Source organism: Triticum urartu, chromosome 4 (assembly GCF_003073215.2).
Source record: "Triticum urartu cultivar G1812 chromosome 4, Tu2.1, whole genome shotgun sequence".
NCBI classification, from domain to species: domain Eukaryota; kingdom Viridiplantae; phylum Streptophyta; class Magnoliopsida; order Poales; family Poaceae; genus Triticum; species Triticum urartu.
This window is the reverse complement of record NC_053025.1, coordinates 580,003,924-580,021,968: the sequence shown is the minus strand read 5'-3', so window position 1 is coordinate 580,021,968 and position 18,045 is coordinate 580,003,924. Positions and strand designations below refer to the sequence as shown.

Here is an 18,045-nt window from a genome sequence, read left to right as displayed (position 1 = left end):
GGACGGATGGAACCTCCAGGTTGTGACGGTAGGTCCTCTGGTAATGATGCCAGCAGCCAAGCCTCAGGATTCACAGGAGATCACGAAAGGACAGCCTCCCTGACCCTCAGCCTCAGGGAGGGCTTTTCAAAAACAAAAACAAAAAAGACTTCCACCAGAGATGGATGTTCAGACCACAAAGCTTGAGACGGGAGAAACAAATCCCAAAAAATTAACATGGCTCAATTCTGGAGAAATTATTGTAGAATTCAGACTAATGAACTAACTGTGGAAGGGAAGGGAAACCATGCGGACAAGAACATGGAACAGAAGTGTTAATGAATTTAATCTGATGATAACAAGATCCGCTTCGAAAAATTAGGGAAACCATCGCCGCCGTGCCGGCGCGGATAGGTCCGGCTCCGTCCTCGAACAGAAGGAAGGCGGCCTCTCGGAGGGAGCAGCAAACAAAACTGAGGAAGCAATGGCGATGAAGGCCCCTCGAAGAAGCTTGCTCCGCCCGCCCGCGCTTATGATCTTCTCGTACAAAATGTTGGAAATGCCTATGAACCCTACAGCTACTACAACAACAATGACTGAACTCAACACTCTGCTGCTGCTCTCATATCTGCGTTCTGCATTTGATCTGCGCCGAGGATGCCAAGCACCTATGATCTTCTCACAGGATCTTCACAAATGGTGGAACATCCTCCCTTGGCCCCTCCAGCGACCGATACATGTATAGGATGTCGACGCCGTCTGTCTTCTCGATCTCAGGCTGGCTGTTTATCAGCTCCACCACCATCCGTGGGAGCTGCCGGGCCACCTCCTCGCAGCCTTGCAGCGTCAGGCTGCAGCCCGACATCCAGACGAACCGCATGTTGTAGAAATGGTGCATACCGGAGAGCAGGCCGGCGTCGCCGAACGGGCAGTCCCTTATCTCCAGCTTCTCCAGCTTGGAGCAGCCCTGGAGGATGTGCTGCAGCGCCAGATCGCTGTCCCCGGCGAACGCCACGGAGAGCGTCCGCAGGGAGCTGCCGTAGTTGCCGATGTACTCGAATGCTCGGTCCGTCAGGTGCCCGGACGTGGAGAGCCTGGTGAGCTTGCTGCAGTTGCGGACAATGGCGCCGAACCCCTCGTCCATCGGCTCCCCCGTCACGTGGTCGGGCCGGTGCCTCCCCATTATGCATAGCCGGAACACCTTCATCTCGGGGCAGTTCTGCGACATGGTGATGACGGCGGCGTTGGTCATCCTCTGGCAGAAGTAGAGGATGGAGCGAAGGTCACGGCAGCCCTCCGAGATGGCGGTGAGCCCGACCTCCGACACCAGCTCGTCGGCGTCCTCGTGCGCGTCCAATGGGAGCACACGGAGAACCTGGAGCTTCTTGCAGTACATGGCCACGGCTTGGAGCCCCTCGTCGCGCACTGAGTCGAGCACCTGGCAAAGAACTTGTCATCAGAAATTGGGAACCATGGAGCAGCCCAGAGGTAAAACTATGGCGTGAAAGCAATCTGGTCAGTACCCATAGCGTCTCGAGGCTGCGGCATTGCCCGATGAAGAGCAGGACTTGGTCGGGGTTGACAGGGGCGTAGCTCAGGTCCATGCTGGTTAAGTTGGCGGCGACCGTGGCAATGGTCGGCAGGTACTCCGGCGCGAGATCACGGAAGCCGGACAGCGACACCAGCGAGTTAGCCCGGCCGGCCGACGCGAAGGCGGTCAACATCTGACCAAAGTCGAGCCCCTCGTCCTCGGCGCCGTCCCCCGGCCGGAACGAGCCCGTGCCGAGGTGCGTGAGGCGAGGCGTGAGCGCCATGAGCCGGCGCAGCTGGCCGAGCGAGACGTGCTGGTTGACGCGCAGGCGGCGGAGGCGCGGCGAGCGCGCCACGAGAGCCTCGAGGGCGGCGAAGGGTACCTGCGGGGTGAAGCACTCGAAGGAGAGAGACTCCAGGTCGGTGTGGCCGCGCGGAAACGCCGCCACCCAGTCCGACACCTCGTCGTCCTCCTCCTCGTTGAGCTCGCAGTCCACCACGTCGAGCACACGCAGCCCTCTGCGCGAGAACCAAACCAAACCAAATGGAGGTACGCCATTATTAGTCCGCCATTACCAAGTAGTGTGTGAGAGGGACATGTAGCAAGCTGGAATGGAAGGGAATGGCATTATATTACCTGCAATGGGAGGCGAGGGAGGCGAGGCCGCGGGAGGAGAAGCCGTCGCAGAGGAGGAGGGAGAGCTCGCGGAAGGAGGGCGGGAGGGAGCGGGCGAGGAGGTCGAGGTCGTCGTCGGTGACGGTGATGCGCTTGAGCGAGAGGGAGCGGAGCGCGGGGAAGGCGGCGGCGGCGAGGGCGGCGGCCCAGGGGCGGAAGGCGGAGGCGGCCCAGCCGGGGGGCAGCAGGTTGAAGTCGGCGAAGCGGGGGCGGCCCTTGAGGAGGATGTGGTGCGCGTTGGGGAAGCGCCGCGCGGCGCGCGCCGGGGAGGCGGCGAGGATGTTGCGGACGGCGACGGAGGCGCGGGTGGCGGACTCGGCGCGGTGCCAGGAGCGGCAGACGAGGGAGGCCGCGCCCCGGTCGCCCGGGGCCCGTAGGAACTGGAGCACCGTCTCCAGCACGTTGTCAAGCACCTGGTCGGGCGGCGGCGGCGGAGGCGGCGACGCCGCGCGCGGCCGCTTGGGCGGCGCCCCCGCCGCCTGGTCCTCGTCCTCCTCGGACATGGCCGCGCGCGAGGGCGAGCGGCGCGGAGGGAGCAGTGGAGGGTGGGCTGGGTGGGTGGGTGTGAGGTGAGGGGGGAGGCGTACTTGTGTTCCGCCGGTTGCCCCGGCAGACGGCAGTGCTCGACAGCAGAGCAGGACAAGGAAGTAGAGGGGGAAGGGAGGTGGACGCGCCGGGTCAGTCGCTCGCTCGCTCGCTCCTTCCTCGCTGGATGGATGGATAGAGCCTGGGGCGAGGTGGTGAAGGGGTGGGTAGGGGAGCGAGCGAGTGAGTAGATCTCATGATTTGTACCTTTTTCAGGTGTGATCTACTACTACTGGTGTACTGGTACGAGAGGGATGCACTGGCCCAACCCAACCCAACTTGTCTAGAAGCGTCCACGGACCAATAACAGTATTCAAAAACTACTTGGTATATTCGAACCGGCAGTGTTCCAAAACCAGTTCATTCCAAAACTAGCTAGCTGGTGTGGTGTACGCGAACCCTAACTTTCATCAAAGAATACGTATCTCCTTTCTAGTGCAGTACGTGTTGGAAATATGAGCAATTTACCGAATGATTTTATTAACAGAAATATTAGATAAAGCATGACTAATATAGCTGCGATAAAGCAAGTCATGCAATCTGACGGAGAGAGAGTAAATAGCATCTGCATATATGAACTTGAACTGAACACATCTAGGACGGACACTAGATCATGTTGTATATATGGAGTAGAACCTAACACATGTAGGGCAAGAACTAGTATGAGAAACTATGGCAGGACATCTGTCAGAAAGAAGAAGAACACATACGGGACAGCAGCAGCAGAAGCACTGGACTTGGGGTCGACATCCTCTCCAGCCATGTCGTTGCTGAGGTAGTCAACGTCGGGGAAGAGGTTGTCGTCGGGGAAGTAGTCGTCGGAGTCCGTGATGAAGAAGCCAGTAGTCGCGCAAAGCGCTCCCCAAAAACCTTATCACCCTTCTCCCGTACAGGACTCAAAAGGTGCGGTCTCGGAGGCCTACTGTCCTGACGTGCGGTGCACGCCGCAAGCCGGGATAGGAAGACAACAGCAGCTCAGAGATGGAACCGATGGCGAGGGAAGGAGTAGTTCTGGTGCGTCTCTCTGGGAGGAGCGACCTCCCTTTTATAGGCGCAAGAGAAGGAGGCGAGAGGGCAACGACGGGAGGCAAAACGAACAGCCAGCGGCCGAAGGGCTGCACCGTTCGCATTCGAACTCCACTTTCGCAAAAATCTTTTCAGCTTCCGTGTGACCTTTCGTATACCCGTAGTGCGTGGCAAAATTTAGATATCGGCTCGGCTCATTCCTGCAACCCGCGGCGCGTCGTGACAAGGCGTGGCGAGGCGAGGCGGGCGGCGGAGGAGGAGAGCGCGTGGATATCCCTCTTGTTCTCATGCTCGTACAAGTGGGGAAAGAACCTCCATTATAAGGAGGTCCAACTCCCACTAAACTAGCAATGTGGGACTAAACTTTAGTAGTATCCCTTGCCTTGCACAAATGGGCTAAGTGGGCCTCTAGGATTTATTAGGAATTTCTGAAATAGTTATTGGGCTGCCCAAAATAGACTAAATTCAGCAATCCCCCACCAGATCCCAGAGGCACACAGAAATTTGCCATTGGTTCCAAAACACTGTTTTATATACCGGTACTGCAGTGGAGACTGTTAAGTTGAACTTCCACCTAGAACTCTATGCTACACTAGTAAGCAACTTGAACAATGGACTGGGCCTTGAACTACAAGTTTTCTGCGAATCTAGCTTCACATAAAGCCTTGACCGATACGTGGCTACCGTGGGTCTTCCCCGCGGGTGGAGCTTATGCGTCATACTCCGTGACCTTTCATGAGTTTACTAGAGAGAACCCTACTCTCATAGATTGCGACGTTTGACAATCAGACTCATATAGGTGTGTTCTTCAAAAGATGTTCTGCAGGATAACATCTCTGCTTAAATAAGCCACTTAGAACACATTAAGTTATACATCAACCTGCCATGTAGATTAGGAGAGTATTGCATCTTCATGGAGTGGTATTGTGAATAGTAAGGATACTCTCCTCTCAGTTGACCAACAACTTGTCTTCCACATCTAATTCACGGGATCTCCGATCACAAAGAATAGGTTACCACTGTGAACAACTCATATTGTGGGTCTCATACCCATCTCCCTCGATGCATTATCTATCACATTACATGATAGACCCTTAGTAAAAGGATCTGCCAGATTTTTAGACGTTTGGATATAATCCAACGCAATAACTCCGGAGTTTTTCATTTTCCTAACAGACTTTAACCTTCTCTGAACGTGTCTTGATGACTTCATGTTATCCTTTGAGCTGCTCACTTTCGTGATCATAGTTTGATTGTCGCAGTTCATAAGGATACGCGGTACATGTTTCTCAACAACCGGTAAGTCATTCAAGAGCCGGCGAAGCCAATCTGCTTCAACCGTAGCTGTATCTAGTGTTGTGAGTTCTGCTTCCATTGTTGACCTCGTTAAGATGGTCTGCTAGCAAGACTTCCAAGAAACAACGCCACCTCCATGAGTGAATACATAACCGCTCATGGCCTTTATCTCATCAGCATCTGATATCCAGTTTGAGTCACTATACCCTTCAAGCACCTTTGGGTGCCCGGTGTAGTGAATTCCATAATTCGCAGTGCCTTTCAAATAACGCAAAACTCTTTCTAGAGCTTTCCAATGCACATCTCCTGGTTTTGAGACAAACCGACTCAGTTTGCTAACAGCAAAAGAGATGTCAGGTCTTGTAGCACTTGCTAAGTACATAAGTGAACCAATAATCTGAGAATACTTCAATTGGTCTCTAGCAATTCTTCGATTCTTTCGAAGTAACACACTTGCATCATAAGGTGTTGGAGAGGGCTTGTTGTCACTATAGCCAAAGCGACTCAAGATCTTCTCCACATAGTGAGATTGAAGCAATGTAATCTCACCATCATCGTCTCTCAACAACTTAATGTTCAGAATGACATCAGCCACTCCTAAATCCTTCATCTCAAAACAGCGAGATAGGAAATTCTTGACCTCCTTAATAACACTCAGATTCGTTCCAAAAATCAGTATGTCGTCAACATACAAGCAAAGGATAACTCCCTCGCCCCCACCATGGCGATAGTACACACATTTGTCAGCTTCGTTTACAACAAAGCCTGCGGCTGTTAAAGTTCTTTCAAACTTCTCATGCCACTGTTTAGGTGCTTGCTTGAGTCCATACAAAGACTTCAGCAACTTGCACACTTTTCCTTCCTGACCATCTAGTACAAACCCGTCTGGTTGTTCCATATAGATTTCCTCGTCCAACTCTCCATTTAGGAAAGCAGTCTTAACATCCATTTGATGAACGAGAAGACCATGCGAGGCAGCTAGTGAAAGTAGAACTCGAATAGTGGTCAGTCGAGCCACAGGTGAGTAAGTATCAAAGAAGTCTTCACCTTCCTTTTGGGTATATCCCTTAGCCACAAGCCGAGCCTTGTACTTTTCAATAGTACCATCAGGCCTAAGCTTCTTCTTGAATACCCATTTGCATCCTATAGGTTTGCACCCATAAGGACGATGAGTTATCTCCCAAGTTTCATTCGCCAAGATGGAATCCATCTTGCTACAAACCGCTTCCTTCCAGTAGTCAGCATCTTCAAATGCATAGGTCTCTGAAATAGAACTGGGAGTGTCATCTATGAGGTACACAAGAAAGTCATCACCAAAGGACTTTGCAGTCCTCTGTCTCTTGCTCCTAATAGGAACTTCATTGTTCTCCTCCACAGGACTTTCAAAGTGTTCCATCGAAATTTTAGGTTCGGTAATTGTAACTGGTTCCTGATTCGATGAACTAGGCATCTCCTGATTAGATGAGGTAGCCATATCCTTCATGCGAAAGATATCTTCAAAGAAAGTCGCATCATTCGACTCCATGATCGTACCGACATGTATGTCAGGTACCTCAGATTTTACAACCAAGAATCTATAGCCAATGCTTTGAAAAACATATCCCAGGAAAACACAATCCATAGTCTTTGGTCCAAGCTTCCGCTTCTTTGGAATTGGAACATTGACTTTCGCCAAACAACCCCATGTACGTAGATAAGAGAGTTTTAACCTTTTCTTCTCCCATTCCTCGAATGGAGTTATCTCTTTGTTCTTTGTGGGAACTCGGTTTAGGACATGACATGCAGTCAATATCGCCTCCCCCCACCATGCCTTGGAGAGACCTGAAGTGTCTAACATGGCGTTAACCAAATCTGTTAGAGTACGGTTCTTTCTTTCGGCCACCCCATTTGACTGAGGTGAATAGGGAGGCGCCCTCTCATGGATTATACCATGTTCCGCACAAAAAGCATCAAATTCATTGGAAAAATACTCTCCACCACGGTCGGACCTAAGCCTCTTGATTTTTCGATCAAGTTGGTTTTCCACTTCAGCTTTATAGATCTTGAAAAAGTTCAAAGCCTCATTCTTAGATTTCAGAAGATACACACGGCAGTATCTAGTGGAGTCATCAATTAACGTCATGAAATATTTCTTTCCACCTTTTGTCAACACACCATTCATTTCACATAGATCTGAATGTATGAGCTCTAGTGGTGCAAGATTTCTTATTTCCGCAGTCGTGTGAGACTTACGAGGTTGCTTAGCTTGCACACACACTTGACACTTAGATCCCTTGACGGTGGTGAAACTAGGGATTAAGTTCAACTTCGCTAGTCGCGACATGCAACCAAAGTTAACATGACGAAGACGTGAATGCCACACATTGGATTCACTATTGTTGCAAATATGATTAACAACTTTATTGCAAACGTCTGATAAGGATAAACGAAACAAGCCTCCTGACTCATAGCCTTTACCAACAAAGGTTCCATACTTGGATATTACAAATTTATTCGACTCAAAGACAAACTTGTAGCCATCTCTACACAGAAGAGATCCACCAACAAGATTTTTATTGACGGAGGGGACATAATGCACGTTCTTCAGCCGCACGATCTTCCCCGAAGTAAACTTCAGATCGACCGTGCCAACACCACGAAAGAAGCACTTGAACCGTTGCCCATCAGCATGGTTGAAGTCCCTGCGGTCTGATAAGACGAAAACATGGAAATATCACCGCATACATGCACATTAGCACCCATGTCAATCAACCAGTCAGGAGAATGACATACTGAAAGAATAGTGGAAAATATACCATACCCAGCATCCTTCATGTCAGTGTCTCCAATGACAACATTAGCGGTCTTGCCGCCTTTCCCAGGATGACGTTTGTCATAGCGATTAGGGCAACTAGGAGCCCAATGATCAGGATCCCCACACACATGACAGACACCTTTCTTCTTGTCATTCTTCTTCTTGAAGTTCGTGTGTTGCACAGCCTTGTTCTTCCCATCAAACTTTGCTTTACCATCAAACTTGCCCTTGTTCTTGAACTTGTGGGGCTGGAAGTTCTTCTTCTGTACCAGATTGGCACTAGATCCTCCCTCAATACCTCGAGCACGTGTGTCCTTTGCTCTCGCCTTTTCTTCCACATCAAGAGTGCCAATGAGATCCGGGACGGAAAACTCTTGTCTCTTATGCTTCAGTAAGGTAGCAAAGTTCCTCCATGAAGGAGTAAGCTTAGTGATGATACCTCCAGCAACAAACTTGTCCGGTAGCATACAACTGAAGTGCTCAAGTTCTCTAGCAAATGACTGTATCTCATGAGCTTGCTCAACCACGGAGCGCTCTTCTGTCATCCTGTAATCATAGAATTGCTCCATGATGTACAGCTCAGTGCCAGCATCCGAGACCCCAAACTTGGCCTCGAGTGCATCCCACATATCTTTTCCATTATAAATTGATGCATAAGCATCAACTATGTTCTCACCAAGAACACTCAAGAGAGCAGCCTTAAACAGAGTATCCATTTTCTAAAAAGCTTGTGCCTGTTGAGCATCAAGCTCCCCTTCAGGTTTGCCGAGAGTGGCGTCATAGCAACTCATGGTTTGAAACCATAAGACTCCTCTCACGTGCCACCTCTTATAGTGGATACCCTCAAACATAGGAGGTCTCATGGAAGCAACAAAACTGAAGGAAATATGCCCTAGAGGCAATAATAATGTTATTATTTTATTTCCTTATATCATGATAAATGTTTATTATTCATGCTAGAATTGTATTATCCGGAAACATAATACTTGTGTGAATACATAGACAAACTAAACGTCACTAGTATGCCACTACTTGACTAGCTCGTTAATCAAAGATGGTTATGTTTCCTAACCATAGACATGTGTTGTCATTTGATTAACGGGATCACATTATTAGGAGAATGATGTGATTGACATGACCCATTCCATTAGCTTAGCACCCGATCGTTTAGTATGTTGCTATTGCTTTCTTCATGACTTATACATGTTCCTATGACTATGAGATTATGCAACTCCCGTTTGCCGGAGGAACACTTTGTGTGCTACCAAACATCACAACATAACTGGGTGATTATAAAGGAGCTCTACAGGTGTCTCCAAAGGTAAATGTTGGGTTGGCGTATTTCGAGATTAGGATTTGTCACTCCGATTGTCGGAGAGGTATCTCTGGGCCCTCTCGGTAATGCACATCACATAAGCCTTGCAAGCATTGCAACTAATGAGTTAGTTGCGAGATGATGTATTACGAAACGAGTAAAGAGACTTGCCGGTAACGATATTGAACTAGGTATTGAGATACCGACGATCAAATCTCGGGCAAGTAACGTACCGATGACAAAGGGAACAACGTATGTTGTTATGCGGTCTAACCAATAAAGATCTTCGTAGAATATGTGGGAGCCAATATGAGCATCCAGGTTCCGCTATTGGTTATTGACCGGAGACATGTCTCGGTCATGTCTACATTGTTCTCGAACCCGTAGGGTCCGCACGCTTAAGGTTTCGATGACAGTTATATTATGAGTTTATGAGTTTTGATGTACCGAAGGAGTTCGGAGTCCCGGATGAGATCGGGGACATAACGAGGAGTCTCGAAATGGTCGAGACGTAAAGATCGATATATTGGACGGCTATATTCGGACACCGGAAGTGTTCCGGATGATTTCGGAGAAAACCGGAGTGCCGGAGGGTTACCGGAACCCCCCGGGAGAAGTAATGGGCCTTATGGGCCCTAGTGGAGAGAGAGAGGGCGCCCAGGGTGGGCCGCACACCCCCTCCCCTCTGGTCCGAATTGGACTAGGAGAAGGGGGGCGGCGCCCCCTTTCCTTCTCCCTCTCCCCCTTCCTTTCCCCCTCCTAGTAGGAGTAGGAAAGAGGGGAGTCCTACTCCTAGTAGGAGGAGGACTCCTCCTCCTTGGCGCGCCCTAGGGCCGGCCGGCCTCCTCCCCTTGCTCCTTTATATACGGGGGCAGGGGGCACCCCTAGACACACAAGTTGATCCACGTGATCATTTTCTTAGCCGTGTGCGGTACCCCCTTCCACCATACTCCTCGATAATATTGTAGTGGTGCTTAGGCGAAGCCCTGCGACGGTAGAACATCAAGATCGTCACCACACTGTCGTGCTGACGAAACTCTTCCCCGACACTTTGCTGGATCGGAGTCCGGGGATCGTCATCGAGCTGAACATGTGCTAAAACTCGGAGATGTCGTAGTTTCGGTGCTTGATCGGTCGGGTCGTGAAGACGTACGACTACATCAACCGCGTTGTCATAACGCTTCCGCTGTCGGTCTACGAGGGTACGTAGATCACACTCTCCCCTCTCGTTGCTATGCATCACCATGATCTTGCGTGTGCGTAGGAATTTTTTTGAAATTACTACGTTCCCCAACAGTGGCATCCGAGCCAGGTTTTATGTGTTGATGTTATATGCACGAGTAGAACACAAGTGAGTTGTGGGCGATATAAGTCATACTGCTTACCAGCATGTCATACTTTGGTTCGGCGGTATTGTTGGATGGAGCGTCCCGGACCGACATTACGCGTACGCTTACGCGAGACTGGTTCTACCGACGTGCTTTGCACACAGGTGGCTGGCGGGTGTCAGTTTCTCCAACTTTAGTTGAACCGAGTGTGGCTACGCCCGGTCCTTGCGAAGGTTAAAACAGCACCAACTTGACAAACTATCGTTGTGGTTTTGATGCGTAGGTAAGATTGGTTCTTACTTAAGCCCGTAGAAGCCACGTAAAACTTGCAACAACAAAGTAGAAGACGTCTAACTTGTTTTTGCAGTGCATGTTGTGATGTGATATGGTCAAGACATGATGCTAAATTTATTGTATGAGATGATCATGTTTTGTAACCGAGTTATCGGCAACTGGCAGGAACCATATGGTTGTTGCTTTATTGTATGCAATGCAATTGCGCTGTAATGCTTTACTTTATCACTAAGCGGTAGCAATAGTCGTGGAAGCATAAGATTGGCGAGACAACAACGATGCTACGATGATGATCAAGGTGTCGCGCCGGTGAAAATGGTGATCATGACGGTGCTTCGAAGTTGGAGATCACAAGCACAAGATGATGATGGCCATATCATATCACTTATATTGATTGCATGTGATGTTTATCTTTTATGCATCTTATCTTGCTTTGTTTGACGGTAGCATTTTAAGATGATCTCTCACAAATTATCAAGAAGTGTTCTACCTGAGTATGCACCGTTGTGAAAGTTCTTCGTGCTGAGACACCACGTGATGATCGGGTGTGATAGGCTCTACGTTCAAATACAACGGGTGCAAAACAGTTGCACACGCAGAATACTCAGGTTATACTTGACGAGCCAAGCATATATAGATATGGCCTCGGAACACGGAGACCGAAAGGTCGAGCATGAATAATAGTAGATATGATCAACATAGTGATGTTCACCAATGAAACTACTCCATCTCACGTGATGATCGGACATGGTTTAGTTGATTTGGATCACGTAATCACTTAGAGGATTAGAGGGATGTCTATCTAAGTGGGAGTTCTTTAGTAATATGATTAATTGAACTTAAATTTATCATGAACTTAGTACCTGATAGTATCTTGCTTGTTTATGTTTGATTCTAGATAGATGGCCCGTGCTGTTGTTCCGTTGAATTTTAATGCGTTCCTTGAGAAAGCAAAGTTAAAAGATGATGGTAGCAATTACACGGACTGGGTCCATAACTTGAGGATTATCCTCATTGCTGCACAGAAGAATTATGTCCTGAAAGCACCGCTGGGTGCCAGGCCTGCTGCTGGAGCAACACCAGATGTTATGAACGTCTGGCAGAGCAAATCTGATGACTACTCGATACTTCAGTGTGCCATGCTTTACGGCTTAGAGTCGGGACTTCAACGACGTTTTGAACGTCATGGTGTTGGGGAACGTAGTAATTTCAAAAAAATCCTACGCACACGCAAGATCATGGTGATGCATAGCAACGAGAGGGGAGAGTGTTGTCTACGTACCCTCGTAGACCGACAGCGGAAGCGTTATAACAACGCGGTTGATGTAGTCATACGTCTTCACGGCCCGACCGATCAAGCACCGAAACTACGGCACCTCCGAGTTCTAGCACACGTTCAACTCGATGATGATCCCCGGACTCCGATGCAGCAAAGTGTCGGGGAAGAGTTCCGTCAGCACGACGGCGTGGTGACGATTTTGATGTTCTACCGTCGCAGGGCTTCGCCTAAGCACCGCTACAATATTATCGAGGATTATGGTGGAGGGGGGCACCACACACGGCTAAGAAAACGATCACGAGGATCAACTTGTGTGTCTAGAGGTGCCCCCCCTGCCCCCGTATATAAAGGAGCAAGGGAGGAGGAGGCCGTCCCTAGGAGGGGGCGCGCCAAGTGTGGAGTCCTACTAAGACTCCCTAGTCCTAGTAGGATTCCACCTCCCATATGAAATAGGAAAAGAGGAAGGGAAAAGGAGAAGGAAGGAAGGGGGCGCCCCCCTTCCCTAGTCCAATTCGGACCAGACCAAGGGGAGGGGTGCGGCCACCCTTGAGGCCCTTTTTCTTCTTTCCCGTATGGCCCAATAAGGCCCAATACGTATTCCCGTAACTCTCCGGTACTCCGAAAAATACCCGAATCACTCGGAACCTTTCCGATGTCCGAATATAGTCGTCCAATATATCGATCTTTACGTCTCGACCATTTCGAGACTCCTCGTTATGTCCCCGATCTCATCCGGGACTCCGAACTCCTTCGGTACATCAAAACTCATAAACTCATAATATAACTGTCATCGAAACCTTAAGCGTGCGGACCCTACGGGTTCGAGAACAATGTAGACATGACCGAGACACGTCTCTAGTCAATAACCAATAGCGGAACCTGGATGCTCATATTGGCTCCCACATATTCTACGAAGATCTTTATCGGTCAGACCGCATAACAACATACGTTGTTCCCTTTGTTATCGGTATGTTACTTGCCCGAGATTCGATCGTCGGTATCTTAATACCTAGTTCAATCTCGTTACCGGCAAGTCTCTTTACTCGTTCCGTAATACATCATCTCACAAATAAGTCATTAGTTGCAATGCTTGTAAGGCTTATGTGATGTGCATTACCGAGAGGGCCCAGAGATACCTCTCCGACAATCGGAGTGACAAATCCTAATCTCGAAATATGCCAACCCAACATGTACCTTTGGAGACACCTGTAGAGCTCCTTTATAATCACCCAGTTACGTTGTGACGTTTGGTAGCACACAAAGTGTTCCTCCGGCAAACGGGAGTTGCATAATCTCATAGTCATAGGAACATGTATAAGTCATGAAGAAAGCAATAGCAACATACTAAATGATCGGGTGCTAAGCTAATGGAATGGGTCATGTCAATCACATCATTCTTCTAATGATGTGATCCCGTTAATCAAATAACAACTCTTTTGTTCATGGTTAGGAAACATAACCATCTTCGATTAACGAGCTAGTCAAGTAGAGGCATACTAGTGACACTCTGTTTGTCTATGTATTCACACATGTATTATGTTTCCGGTTAATACAATTCTAGCATGAATAATAAACATTTATCATGATATAAGGAAATAAATAATAACTTTATTATTGCCTCTAGGGCATATTTCCTTCAGTCTGCCACTTGCACTAGAGTCAATAATCTAGTTCACATCGCCATGTGATTCAACACTAATAGTTCACATCACCATGTGATTAACACCCATAGTTCACATCGTCATGTGACCTATACCCAAAGGGTTTACTAGAGTCAATAATCTAGTTCACATCGTTTATGTGATTAACACCCAAAGAGTACTAAGGTGTGATCATGTTTTGCTTGTGAGATAATATTAGTCAACGGGTCTATCACATACAGATCCGTAAGTATTTTGCGAATTCTATGTCTACAATGCTCTGCACGGAACTACTCTAGCTAATTGCTCCCACTTTCAATATGTATCTAGATCGAGACTTAGAGTCATCCAGATCTGTGTCAAAACTTGCATCGACGTAACTTTTTACGACGAACCTTTTTTCACCTCCATAATTGAGAAATATTTGCTTATTCCACTAAGGATAATTTTGACCGCTGTCCAGTAATCTACTCTTAGATCACTATTGTACTCCCTTGCTTAACACAGTGTAGGGTATACAATAGATCTGGTACACAGCATGGCATACTTTATAGAACCTATGGCTGAGGCATAGGGAATGACTTTCATTCTCTTTCTATCTTCTGCCGTGGTCGGGCTTTAAGTCTTACTCAATTTCACACCTTGTAACACAGCCAAGAACTCTTTCTTTGACTGTTCCATTTTTGAACTACTTCAAAATATTGTCAAGGTATGTACTCATTGAAAAAACTTATCAAGCGTCTTGATCTATTTCTATAGATCTTGATGCTTAATATGTAAGCAGCTTCACCGAGGTCTTTCTTTGAAAAACTTCTTTCAAAATACTCCTTTATGCTTTGCAGAATAATTCTACATTATTTCTGATCAACAATATGTCATTCACATATACTTATCAGAAATGCTGTAGTGCTCCCACTCACTTTCTTATAAATACAGGCTTCACCGCAAGTCTGTATAAAACTATATGCTTTGATCATACTATCAAAGCGTTTATTCCAACTCCGAGAGGCTTGCACCAGTCCATAAATGGATCGCTGGAGCTTGCACACTTTGTTAGCTCCTTTTGGATCGACAAAACCTTCCGGCTGCATCATATACAACTCTTCTTCCAGAAATCCATTCAGGAATGCAGTTTTGACATCCATTTGCTGGATTTCATAAAATGCGGCAATTGCTAACATGATTCGGACAGACTTAAGCATAGATACGAGTGAGAAACTCTCATCGTAGTCAACACCTTGAACTTATCGAAAACCTTTTTGCGACAATTCTAGCTTTGTAGATAGTAACACTACTATCAGCGTCCATCTTCCTCTTGAAGATCCATTTAATCTCAATGGCTCGCCGATCATTGGCCAAGTCAATCAAAGTCCATACTTTGTTCTCATACATGGATCTCATCTCAGATTTCATGGCCTCAAGCCATTTCGCGGAATCTGGGCTCATCATCGCTTCCTCATAATTCGTAGGCTCGTCATGGTCAAGTAACATGACCTCCAGAACTGGATTACCGTACCACTCTGGTGCGGATCTCACTCTAGTTTACCTATGAAGTTCGGCAGTAACTTGATCTGAAGTTACATGATCATCATCATTAGCTTCCTCACTAATCGGTCTAGTAGTCACATGAACAGATTTCTATGATGAACTACTTTCCAATAAGGGAGCAGTTACCGTTACCTCATCAAGTTCTACTTTCCTCCCACTCACTTCTTTCGAGAGAAACTCCTTCTGTAGAAAGGATCCATTCTCAGCAAAGAATATCTTGCCTTCGGATCTGTGATAGAAGGTGTACCCAATAATTTCTTTTTGGGTATCCTATGAAGACGCACTTCTTCGATTTGGGTTTGAGCTTATCAGGTTGAAACATTTTCACATAAGCATTGCAACCTCAAACTTTAAGAAACGACAACTTTGGTTTCTTGCCAAACCACAGTTCAGATTGTGTCGTCTCAACGGACTTAGATGGTGACTTAGATGGTGCCCTTTTAAACGTGAATGCAGCTGTCTTTAATGCATAACCCCAAAACGATATTGGTAGATCGGTAAGAGACATCATAGATCGCACCATATCTAGTAAAGTACGATTACGACGTTCGGACACACCATTATGCTGTGGTGTTCCGGGTGGCGTGAGTTGTGAAACTATTCCGCATTGTTTCAAATGTACACCAAACTCGTAACTCAAATATTCTCCTCCACGATCAGATCGCAGGAATTTTATTTTCTTGTTACGATGATTTTCAACTTCACTCTGAAATTCTTTGAACTTTTCAAATGTTTCAGACTTATGTTTCATTAAGTAGATATACCCATATCTGCTTAAGTCATCTGTGAAGGTGAGAAAATAACGATATCCGCCACGAGCCTCAACATTCATCGGACCACATACATCTGTATGTATGATTTCCAACAAATCTGTTGCTCTCTCCATAGTACCGGAGAACGGTGTTTTTTTCATCTTACCCATAAGGCACGGTTCGCAAGTACCAAGTGATTCATAATCAAGTGGTTCCAAAAGCCCATCAGTATAGAGTTTCTTCATGCGCTTTACACCGATATGATCCAAACGGCAGTGCCACAAATAAGTTGCACTATCATTATCAACTCTGCATCTTTTGGTTTCAACATTATGAATATGTGTGTCACTACTATTGAGATTTAATAAGAATAGACCACTCTTTAAGGGTGCATGACCATAAAAGATATTACTCATATAAATAGAACAACCATTATTCTCTGATTTAAATGAATAACCGTCTCGCATCAAACAAGATCCAGATAAAATGTTCATGCTTAACGCTGGCACCAAATAACAATTATTTAGGTCTAATACTAATCCCGAAGGTAGATGTAGAGGTAGCGTGCCGACTGCGATCACATCGACTTTGGAACCATTTCCCACGCGCATCGTCACCTCGTCCTTAGCCAATCTTCGCTTAATCTGTAGTCCCTGTTTCGAGTTGCAAATGTTAGCAACAGAACCAGTATCAAATACCCAAGTGCTACTGCGAGCATTAGTAAGGTACACATCAATAACATGTATATCACATATACCTTTGTTCACCTTGCCATCCTTCTTATCCGCCAAATACTTGGGGCAGTTCCGCTTCCAGTGACCAGTCTGCTTGCAGTAGAAGCACTCAGTTTCAGGCTTAGGTCCAGGTTTGGGTTTCTTTTCTTGAGTAGCAACTTGCTTGCTGTTCTTTTTGAAGTTCCCCTTCTTCTTCCCTTTGCCCTTTTTCTTGAAACTAGTGGTCTTATTGACCATCAACACTTGATGCTCCTTCTTGATTTCTACCTCCGCAGCTTTCAGCATTGCGAAGAGCTCGGGAATAGTCTTATTCATCCCTTGCATATTATAGTTCATCACGAAGCTCTTGTAGCTTGGTGGCGGTGATTGGAGAATTCTGTCAATGACGCAATCATCTGGAAGATTAACTCCCAATTGAATCAAGTGATTATTATACCCGGACATTTTGAGTATATGCTCACTGACAGAACTGTTCTCCTCCATCTTGCAGCTATAGAACTTATTGAAGACTTCATATCTCTCAATCCGGGCATTTGCTTGAAATATTAATTTCAACTCCTGGAACATCTCATATGCTCCATGACGTTCAAAACGTCGTTGAAGTCCCGATTCTAAGCCGTAAAGCATGGCACACTGAACTATCGAGTAGTCATCAGCTTTGCTCTGCCAGACGTTCATAACATCTGGTGTTGCTCCAGCAGCAGGCCTGGCACCCAGCGGTGCTTCCAGGACGTAATTCTTCTGTGCAGCAATGAGGATAATCCTCAAGTTACGGACCCAGTCCGTGTAATTGCTACCATCATCTTTCAACTTTGCTTTCTCAAGGAACACATTAAAATTCAACGGAACAACAGCACGGGCCATCTATCTACAATCAAACATAAACAAGCAAGATACTATCAGGTACTAAGTTCATGATAAATTTAGGTTAAATTAATCATATTACTAAAGAACTCCCACTTAGATAGACATGCCTCTAATCCTCTAAGTGATTACGTGATCCAAATCAACTAAACCATGTCCGATCATCACGTGAGATAGAGTAGTTTCATTGGTGAACATCGCTATGTTGATCATATCTACTATATGATTCACGCTCGATCTTTCGGTCTCCGTGTTCTGAGGCCATATCTGTATATGCTTGGCTCGTCAAGTATAACCTGAGTATTCTGCGTATGCAACTGTTTTGCACCCGTTGTATTTGAACGTAGAGCCTATCACACCCGATCATCACGTGGTGTCTCAGCACGAAGAACTTTCGCAACGGTG

General features: G+C 46.9%; 1 protein-coding gene across 1 annotated transcript; it reads right to left on the bottom strand.

The window, feature by feature from the left end:
* Positions 1–205: 205 nt before the first annotated feature.
* LOC125552867 (transport inhibitor response 1-like protein) lies at positions 206–2,950 on the bottom strand. Its single transcript, XM_048716568.1, has 3 exons — positions 2,147–2,950; positions 1,503–2,028; positions 206–1,417 (listed from the first exon to the last, which is right to left on the bottom strand). Exons 1-3 carry the CDS (start codon positions 2,686–2,688, stop codon positions 659–661), a joined length of 1,827 nt encoding a protein of 608 aa, XP_048572525.1. The 5' UTR covers positions 2,689–2,950; the 3' UTR covers positions 206–658.
* Positions 2,951–18,045: the final 15,095 nt, after the last annotated feature.

What these genes read in the sequence shown, in the direction of transcription:
- LOC125552867 (XM_048716568.1), bottom strand. Translation starts at nt 2,688, where the DNA reads ATGTCCGAGGAGGACGAGGACCAGGCGGCGGGGGCGCCGCCCAAGCGG. An exon ending in TCCCTCGCCTCCCATTGCAG is followed by an intron (nt 2,029 to 2,146) that starts GTAATATAATGC and finishes GTTCTCGCGCAG; the next exon opens with AGGGCTGCGTGTGCTCGACG. An exon ending in GCAGCCTCGAGACGCTATGG is followed by an intron (nt 1,418 to 1,502) that starts GTACTGACCAGA and finishes GTTCTTTGCCAG; the next exon opens with GTGCTCGACTCAGTGCGCGA.